Genomic DNA, 10,514 nt, shown 5'->3' with positions numbered 1-10,514 from the left:
CAGAGGCATCCCTGGTATTTTGCTGTTTTCCTTTCTATGCTTTCTAAGGGCCATGAGTTTGCATTTCATAGTTACTCTTCCACAAGTGTTCATTCAAATATTTCATCTAAGGTTGTAATATTGTAATGTCTACAGTCTACAATTGGGTTATCTAAATTCAGATGCAAAAGTATCTCTGATTCAGGATTTAACCAAAACCTAGGCATGTAAATCCAGTCATGCAGTCAAAAGCCCTGACTAACCACCTAGATGTTTAAGACTTCCATACTTATACTAATAATATACATTTATATATGTAACATATATTTTCATATATTATACTAATATATTATGACAACTAGAATTCTACTGTCACTTGTGACAAAAGCTGCTGGTAAGGTGGCAGGATTAAGCATCCCAGTGTCCATCCTGTGCCAAATGGGATACTCAAACAAAGCATTCCCCCACTGCAGATCCCTGGGACATCCCTTCAGCAACCATCCCCTGAGCACACACAGAGTCATCACTGAGCAATTAAACAATACTGAAAAAGTCTATAGCAACACAGCAGCTCAGTGATTACAGCATTTACACAGAAGGACCTCAATTCTGTATCCTTCTTGGCCTCAAATCCAGATCTGTTGTTTCCCAGCATCACATCCTAATGCAAAGTCTGCGCTCATCCCAAAAGCAGAACCGCTTCCTGTAGCAGGGTTCAGTATCGACTTCCATGGGTGGGGCATCTTTTAGATTATTCTTCCACTTTAAAATAGTATTTACAGGCTTTTTACAGTAAACTGTCACAGTGCACAAGACGTGAAGAATTCCTCAGAACTGAGCTATGCATCTGAGGAAAGTTTTGCCATTGTTAAAGCACTTGGAGGAATAGACATCCAAAAAAAAAAAAGGTTCATTTTCCAGTTTCCTCAATAAAACACAATGCCATGATTTAGCACAGATAACAGCATACAAATAGCTTATTTCGGTCTGCTTCTGTCCCTTAGTGCAGCGCAGTTCATTGTACCTGAGATAATGGCACTCACTGACGTGGCTGTGTTGTTACTAGGCAACCAGAGATAAAATGCAGGGTTTAATGATTTTTATTTAATGCATTTTTATGAGAAAGTACACTCTCTTTTTTCCTCCCTTGATATTATTTGAGGTGGAAATGCTGTTTACACAGGGAGATATATTTAGCCATCTTTTGCAATCTGAACAAGAAAATTATTCAAACTGGATATTCAAACAGCCAGTCAATAAATATTTCTAAACATATTGACTATTAGCACTATCAAACACTTACATCACGGCAGTGGCTGAGATCTCAAACCGCTTCACCAAGGACAAGGATTCAGTAGGTCTCACAGCAGAGAATAACAATGGCAATAAAGCAGACAGCTTATGGACATTTCAGGCTGTTATGGATGTTTGTGTACTCCTCCATAGCAGACAGCAAAAGCCCAAGCCTGTATCACCTTTCACCCCTCCCGTGCTGTCATGACATCCACACCTGGCAACGGCACACCACGTTTTTTCCTGTGGCTTTGGGGTGCCTCAATTCTCTCCAAAAAAAGAGGCCTCATCACCAAAAGCTGCCCCTCTTGGTGAGGCTCTGCTCACAGGAGCCTCTACCGGAAGATGCACATCTTATGCAGCATCCTAGTATCACAGCCCTTGCCCTAGCAGTCACGGCACACATTCAGGAGGCCTCCCTGTAACTCTGAGATGCCACACATTTCATTTCCCATCACTCAATTCAACATGTCTGTCTGACCACCTGCTGAATTCAGCAGATGTGTCCTTCATTCAACAGAGTGTTGGAAATGTTACCACATATATGACCACGTGAGCCCTCACATTTCTTCACATGGCAAGCCCTTCTTCTGCACCTTTACAAGGGCTGGTAGCTCATCGATAACTTGTGACTGCTGAGTTCCTTTTAGATCAGCTGATTTCCCAAAACTCATGTCTTTGCAATAGGAGCAGGAAAGTGTTTATAGATCTGAAATTCAACTGAAAGACTCAGGCTGAGTGCGTGCGTGAGGGCTCACGTCCAAACAAAGCTACAGCTCTGACTGCATACTTAACTCCTGCAAGTTCTGCAAGATGAAGAGCGAAGCACAAGAGTAGAAAAATTAATTTAAATGCAACACTGTAGAAGAATTAAAAACCAAATAAACTCCTGCATCATTTTGCTTTCACATATAGATAAAGCCAAACTAACTAATGCTGCCAATACTGGATTATTTAACATTTTTCTCTGCAAAGATTTCCCTCTAAATAACAGGGATCATGCAATTCAGTTGAAAACTTCTCTCTGACCCTTAATACTGGTCATCTTTAAATTAAAGCAGAAATTCCACTGGACTTGGTGCAGCTGGATCTTTACATGCAGTTATCTGTTTCTCAGCATACATCTTTATTATTGTGAACATTAGCAGGTTCTACTTCCTATCACTTACATAAACAAAAAAAATGCATGTAGTGGTCCAAAATATTTGTGCAGGTCAGTGAACACCTTTTGCATTTCATTAGATGTTTACAATCAATGTATTTCTGATCCCTAAAAGAGTACTGAACAGCTACTTCTGACCATTTGCCTAGTCAAAATAAACAAGGCTGAGCATCAGACACTTTAATCTGAAACATGTTCTAAGCAAATTTTAAAAATCAACAAGTCTCTGCTGTGTGCCACAGACACAACTGGTAACGGTACAGCCTGACTTCCTCCTCCTTCAGAAGCCTCTAGCAAGCAACACTTTGTGGGTTTGTGAGGTGAGGTTTTTTTGTCTGTACTCTTATCCTCCACATCCACAAATGCTGCCAAGTTCTCCCACCTCTGAATTGTTACAAAAATTAAGTGTCTGTCTGCACTTCTGCTAAGAGAGCATAAAATGCCACGCTGACTTCTAACTAGAGAACAGCAGCTTTAATACATTAAAGAAAAAAGTGTCATTTACGGTGCATGCATGTCAGGAGATTTCACAGCTCCTCAGGTTACCTTAGAAGGACAGGCTAACAAATGCAGTTGATTCCCAGTGCACTTCCTACTTTCACCAAGTTCACAGGTACCTTGAGATTGGATTTCCAGCAGTTTAGATTTCCTTTGGTATGGATCTTACTATGCCAAGTGCCACTCCATATTTTAATCAATGATCACAAAACAAAATAAATCTGGGTAAAGACTGGTGAAATAATAAATCCTAAGGAGGAAGCAGTAGTACCAGACACAACATCCGAACTGGGTCTATTCAAATATAACATGTTTCATAACAAAATGCAAAGTTAGACTCTGTGATCAAGAAATACCTGCCATACTTACAGAATGCATGTTGGAAAATCCTGATTACGCATTTCCTTAAGCATGACAGAAACAGATTAACAAGGTGTAAGTAACTTACGCTGTAGGACACCCTGTATAATGATCAGCAAAGCATACAGGTATGCAAACAAGGAAACACCAAGACCAAAGAGTAACTCTACTTTTCAAGTGACAGCAGTGTTATAATGCTGAAGACACTACATTTGGTCACATTTGTGAAGTTTCAGAAAAAAACAGAGCAAGAAGGAGATGGACATAAAAAGGATAGAGGAGCTGAAGAAAATGTTTTACAGTTAGAATCATTAAGACTTCAATCTTTTCATCATATCAACAGCATTGAGAAGTCACTCAGTGGGAAGGAAAAACCCATTTCAGAAAGGTTTTTAATCTAGCAGAAGCGAGTAAAAGCACTGGATGGAACCTAAAGCCAAACCAATTAAAGTAAAGAGACATATTTATACAAGTGAGAGTGATTAACCACTGGAACAAGCACAAACAGAAGGATGGGTTTTCCATCTCTTGTTTTGTTTGCATCGAGGCAGAAGAACTTTCTGATTAAACCTATCTTCCAAAATTCAAGTTATACTCTGATTGAACGTACTGACTGAGCTTAATAGTGACATGAGTAAATGGCCTAGCACCCATCCTCCTAAGGTGAACTTTAACAAATGAAGTTCTGTTCCTGAAAAAGAGATTGCTTCTAAAGGACTGGATAAAACTAGATGTCTACAAATAAGCAGAAAAGGGAAATAAATAGCGCATCAGAATTGCTACAAGGAACAACAACTCTCTCTTTCTGTGTATTGATAGCATTCATTTTAAAGGAAAAATTTCGACAACTCAAAAATCAGAAACACAGAGGGATATACCTCTAATTTTTGCTAGTTACTGCCTCAGCTTGGTGCTTTGTGCTAGCCAAGCAGATGTTGGCATCTTAAGTCTAGTTGCATAACAGATACAAAGTTCCACATCCAAGATCAGGATGGGAGGGCCAGATTGAGAAACTAGAATTCTGCCAATCCAAATTAATCACTGCATGACTCTGAAGACAAGTCTGACCTGTTGCTAGTTTGATGGAAAGGAGCAGAGATGACTTCAAATCTCTACTTCTAGGACTGTCTACTTAAGTTAAATGGTCAGTGGGCAAAAAACAGAAACAGAGCTGGGAAAAGATACCAGAATTCAGAAATCCCTGTTGCTGAGAGAGTATCCGAATTACTACTCTACACAAACTTTTTTCTTCTCTCTGTAAGTAGGATTGAGAATTTCACCCTTCAGCCCTGAACAACGTAAACTAAGGAGTCAGGCAAAACTCTTTTCAGTTGCCTCAGTTCCCTAGTGATGAGCTCTAGACACCTTCAGGCTCATTACTAAGGATGTACTAGATGCCATATTGAGATAACTCCTTCCAATTCACTGAGTTTGAACTCTTAAATCCAAATACAACATTCTGAATTCCACTTTGGAAGAAAGACACATAAAAGTTAAGCCAATGAGCCATTGCATTTGGCTCAAAATATCCATCTGTCCTAAACCTTTCATTATGTCCCTTCCCCCATTAATTTGTCCATAAAAAACTAGAGTTGTAAAGTAATACTAATGTGCCATCTTGCCAAAAGCTTGTCAGTTTTTAAATGGTATTGAAAATGCAACAAGACTCACGATGGACACAGTTCACAGCAGATCTACTAAAGACCATTAAGTGGAATTATATAGCAAGAAGGATATCACATAATTGCTGCTCACTGACAGGAAAATTCTACCCTACTACACATGGATAGAAGAGCAGAAAGAGAGAATGAGATGGAAGGTAGGTGGAAGGCTTTGATCTACTTAAATTCTCTAAATGACAGACTGAACAAAGTATGAAGGGCAAGTGACTGGAAGGAAGGGGAATGATGAAAGATTCTTTATTTCATTTTTAAATGGAAAAATATTTTAAACCTTTCATGAAAATCAACTATGAAAGTTCATGTACTGTTGCTGAACTGTCACTGTAAGTTGTATGACAAATTCTATGGTATTTTTTGCCATAGTTCTGTAATACACAAAGAAATAACTCAAGTTCACAAATGTATTATATAACAAATATATTTTCCAGATAAGATTTTACCAAAAAAAAACCCCAAAATTCAAAAGAAAACCCAAGCTCCAAACAAAAAAACAAACCAAAACAAAAATCCTGAAGAAACACAAGCTTCTTCCATTTAGAATTTACTAGAAATAGCCTAGAAGAGTGTATCTTGATCTTACTGTCCAACCATATTTAGCTTCTGTTAGGTATATAAAAAAAACTTACCACAGAGCAACGAAAAAGCTAATATAGTAGTCTGTTTTTAGATATTGCTATGCCTTAGCAACTCTCCAGTCACCAATATATTTCCAGTGTAGGCTGCTCCATGTTTTTAAACGTTATCGTTTTAGACAAGGAAAAAGGACAAAAAGATTGAAAGAAACTCCTACATCACATAGTCCATCCTCTTTCTCAAGGCATAACCAAATGTCTGTATCTCATTTTGGACTGATATTTATGTAATTTATTAAATTTCAGAGATCATAACCATGACAGCTCGACAATTTGCCCAGTCTATGTTATTATGCATTTATCCTTATTATCAGGAAGTTTTGCATGAGGTCTTACATGAACCTTCTCAAGCACAGCCTAAGCCTACCATTTCTTCCTTCATCCATATTTTATTTAACAAATCTGAAGACTGTTGCCATGTTTCCCTTTCAAAGCCTGATCGCAGTGAACATGAAGCCCTGTCCAGGATCAGATGAACAGTAATAAACTGAGTAACCACGGTGAACTAATCACTAAAACAGAGCATAGAGTTAAGAGTAGGCAATCCAAAGAGACAGGTTAGACCACTGGTCCCTGGTATGAAATCCCCCCAATAAGTCAAGAAAAGGAAAACTCTGTACCATGCAAAACAAAGGGGTTTGTTGACTACACGGGGTGTAGGGCTTACTATGTTTCAATTCCCTACCTCTACCACAGTTGTCTTGGCAGCTTTGCACATAGGTTGGTTGAAGTTTCTTGCAGTTTTCCTGTGAAAGAAAATAAAATTAATAAATATTAAAAGCTGTAATAGTATGAGGAAAGATTTTTCAGAGATGAGCTACTACAAGTATCTCTGTAACATAAACATCACAAATCTTTTTGCCAAGTAGCTAGAGGATTAATAAAAAATAGGAGGGAAGAAAAAGTACTACGGAATTGTGCTAGATGCATATGAAATTAAATCATATTTTGCTACATTAGAAAATACTTATTACAGCTCTTTTGACTTTTAATCAGCACATTGTTTAATTGAAATTGGGTATGCTACTGATATCTTCATTTATTACATCCAAGAGCAGCAGCAAGCTGGGCTTTCTACAATGTACCTTCCCATTATTTCACTGCACAAAGAATAAAATTAATCTCCACAGGGGGATCAGCACAAGCCTAACAACCTCTCAGGTCCCACATATGCCTTCATAATTCAGAACTAACACTTTGCTAACACTTTGCACAGTAGTAAATTTAATCCAATTCTCTTGATTAAAAAAGCTGTGCCAGTTCTGGCACCCACTGCAAGACTCTGGCATTCATCCTAAGTATTCCCATGCAGTATTTCTGTAACAAGAAAAAAGAATCACTAGGGAATAAAAGTATGCATAACCATGCTGGGATCTGCACCCAGATTCTAGTAGGCACAAGGAAAAACAAGGGACCTGCGTCAGTCCCTGTCTGTATTTTTTAGAAAGCAAACAAAACTGCATGGCATAATATTTAAGAGAAACAATGTACACTTTAGTGGGGCTCCACTGATAGCGCCTCAGCATTTTGCTCTTTTAAAAAGTAGAATTCTTGAAAAATTTTCATCAACATACATGAAACTAGGGTTCAAAACAAGTCAAAACCTCCTTTCCCCCCGTCCCCTTTCCACAGACGCATTTTTTTTCTGACCATCCTTATTTCACAATGCTGCTTCCTTTCGTCACCCTTTTTTGCGATAACCATGCCTAGCGCTGTAGCCATGCTGAACTTTGGGATGCTGCTGCCACCTAGTGGCTTTGGGGGAGGTAGGAAATTGAAATGGTCAAATCTGAGATTACCATGCAGTTTTAACAGGATTTCTAGTGCGAAAACCTACAGAATCAAAGCTATACCCAAAGTGACATATTTTGGGGAAATTTTGTTTTATTGGCAATACACAGCAGCTGTGCAGCCTCTAACAGAAGAAGAGACAATATCTTTTGTCCGTGGGTCTCCTCTGTGGCTGTGTAAACACAAAAGTATGTAAGAAGAGGACAGCATGAGAAAAAAAAAAAAAAAAAATCTGAATTCATATTCTTGGCCAAGTGCATGAACACAGTACTAGCTAGTAGTGATTCAGGGAAAACTACCCTAAACTAGGTAGAGTAGAAAATGAGAAGAAAAACAGAGTTACAAAAGCTGAATTCAGACAGCAGGGTAACGGATACAGATGGGCCAAGGCAGATGTGGAAACAAAGAATTCAGTATTTCATCCCAACTGACAACTTTTCTGAGGCAAATACTTTCTCAAGATTGTAGCCGCTGGTGTGCCAGAAAACAAAACTGATATAAAATTATTTTTACATAGGAAAGCATTAGAAGAAAACATTTCAATGTCAAATTAAGGAAATTCTGACCCTGTTTATAAAAGCTTATGCAATTTAGAATGTTCTCGGGTTAGTAAAGTTGTTTCAGAAGCAGCAGTCTTTTACAACATCAAAGGTCTTATTTCTAAAGAACTCATCATCCAGAAGAAGAAAAAACAGAAACCATATTATATTTATTTTCCAACACAGAATAATGTTCAGGTTTTTGGAGTACGGAATCCAGAAAATAGCTAGCCAAGTTTGCCTTTTTACTTTAAGATAGCTTTCTGGACATCTAGACTAAGCAACGTCCACAAAGTCCATTGTTCTAGTGATGGATTCCTAAGCTGACCCAAAGGCATGACAACAGCTTTGCTCCCAAAGGCAAAAGATAACAGACTAGGTCATAGACAACTAAACCAATGAACTACATCCACTACGTACCTAATGGTACAGAGATGAAGGGACACCTCAGATATGATCTGCATTTACATATTGCAGAACCACTTGAAGCATGAAGAGATTACCTGACATGACTGTATGTGACAGCAGGGGCCCTGATTCAGATTATCTCTTCTGTCAAGAGTGTACTTTCTTCAGCACCAAACCACACCTCTGCTTGTAAAGTGACAGTATATTGGGCTAGAACAACTCCAAAGCAGAATGGTACCAGATGAAAAGGGAGGGGAGCCAAAGGAGGTAGAATACCCACAAAAAGTATTGGTACTCTCTGCTGTTGTCCGTAACAAGCAAAGCTCCGAGGGAGCTTAAGACCTGGAGACTCTTTGTTCTGCTAAGTACAACTAGTACCTGCATCAGACTAACAAAGCAAAATGCTCATATATGCATCCTTTCAGGTAGCAGAGGAACAAGGTAGGATTATTTCATTATATATGACAGAGTCTGAGATTATTTGTCTTGGTAATGGTGTACTATACCTAAGAATTACTATCTACTGGGCAAGACACAGGTCTTATTAGGCAAAAGCTGTGGTGCCAAATCGTCCAGTCAGCATAAAGATCCCTGGAAGGAAAGCAGCCACAGCATGCTGTATGGAACAAAAGCACTAGGGGACACGAAGTATCATGAATAAAATCCTATTAAAAAAAATGCTTTCTAAATGAGCTGGTGCCCTTCCGGATCCCTAAGATACAGTAGAGATTCGTATATGAGGACAGACAAAAAAAAAATGCTGGTGCGTGGTCCAAATAAGTCTACCTAAAATACACCTACAGATTTAAAAAAGGTCTTAGCGTGAGGGTGATTAACAGTTTGGCAGACACTTACTCCATTCCTGTTGGCTCCACAGATACCAGACTCATGGGAAACACCATGAATAGTGCACACTACTGTGGAAGTGGTGGCAAATGTGAGTAAACACAGAGCCTATGTTTATCCAGGCATACCTCAGGAAACAAAACCAGAAATCACATAATAAAAAAAGTATGGAAGGGTCCCACTGGCAGTGAATACATACTCAGTATGTAGCATGACGTCAAAAAAACATTTTCCTTTTCATCCTGTAGATCACAGAACATTGTTATGTTCTAATCTCAATTTCCTCGTTTGTTGTCTCCCACAGGCTCTGAGATGGGCCTACGTTTCCCTGTTGTAGACCACAAGGTAATCTGTGTCTCATCCAAAACCCGAAAGGGTCACTGCTTTTATGAGCAAATTCTTTTAAGCCAGCAATACTCTACATGGAAAAAGACACGGGATGACGATGTTTCTGTCTTTGATTAGTCACACTTGAAAGGGGAAGTCAAAATTTTTAGACCTCCACTCCAGATGGAAATAGTATCTGGTATCAACCACACTGTGTGGATGTGGGAGACATATGAAGACTTCTCCAAGGAACAGGAGGGAGAAGGAAAGGCATAAAGAGAGATCACAGGACATAAAGGAAGAGGAGGGGGGAAAGGGAGAACGTAACCAGTCTGCTTCTGTGGAGAATGAAGGAATTTTTCAGAGGTAAGTAAGCATCAGTAGATAGATACAGGGTAAAAGCACAGACAGTAGAGGCTCAAGATCAAACAAAAACAAGTCCAAGGGGGAAGATGGTTTCCTGTATTCCATGTTCCAGAGCCTAAGAAAAGCAGTCTAGCAGTCATCAAATTCATGTGCACACACATGAAAGTTCAGTTTTCAAATATAAACCATCTTGTCTTGCCAGTGGGCAAACCAGGACGTCAGGAGTTGGGTAAAATAATTTTTTTTTTTTAACTTTTTTTAACTTTTAAACTTTCAAGTATTTTAGTATTATTATTAGATCTAGAAGATATATAGATAAAAAAATTGTGTGAATACATGTGTATATATACATATACACACAATAAAGCATTACTTTATCAGTATTATTTTATCTGCATATTTTTCAGCTGCTCTTTCTTTGTTTCAATACATACAAAGACAGACTGCATCATTCAGCATCTTCTTGAAGTAAACTGCAACCGATTACCATAACACTTACCTTTTCATCTGACAGCCACAAAATAAACAAATAAAAACCAGACATTAAACATACGCAAAACTCTCCTCCTTCAGTTCAGGACAAACCAGAGCAACTCAAATAAATGATGTCATCATTAGTGCAACACCCAAA

At 38.6% G+C, this 10,514-nt stretch overlaps 1 protein-coding gene across 1 annotated transcript in view; it reads right to left on the bottom strand.

Annotated features, from left to right (window-relative positions):
- OXCT1 (3-oxoacid CoA transferase 1) overlaps positions 1 to 10,514 on the bottom strand; it is a 93,669-nt gene that overhangs the window by 52,638 nt on the left and 30,517 nt on the right. Inside the window, exon 7 of the mRNA XM_009894704.1 lies at positions 6,292 to 6,352. Coding sequence (XP_009893006.1) covers positions 6,292 to 6,352 — 61 coding nt within the window. The remainder of the gene's footprint in view (positions 1 to 6,291; positions 6,353 to 10,514) is intronic.

This window comes from Charadrius vociferus, unplaced genomic scaffold, assembly GCF_000708025.1.
Source record: "Charadrius vociferus isolate BGI_N301 unplaced genomic scaffold, ASM70802v2 scaffold450, whole genome shotgun sequence".
NCBI lineage: Eukaryota > Metazoa > Chordata > Aves > Charadriiformes > Charadriidae > Charadrius > Charadrius vociferus.
Note: the sequence above shows the minus strand (reverse complement) of the source record. Positions and strands in the feature narration are given on the sequence as shown.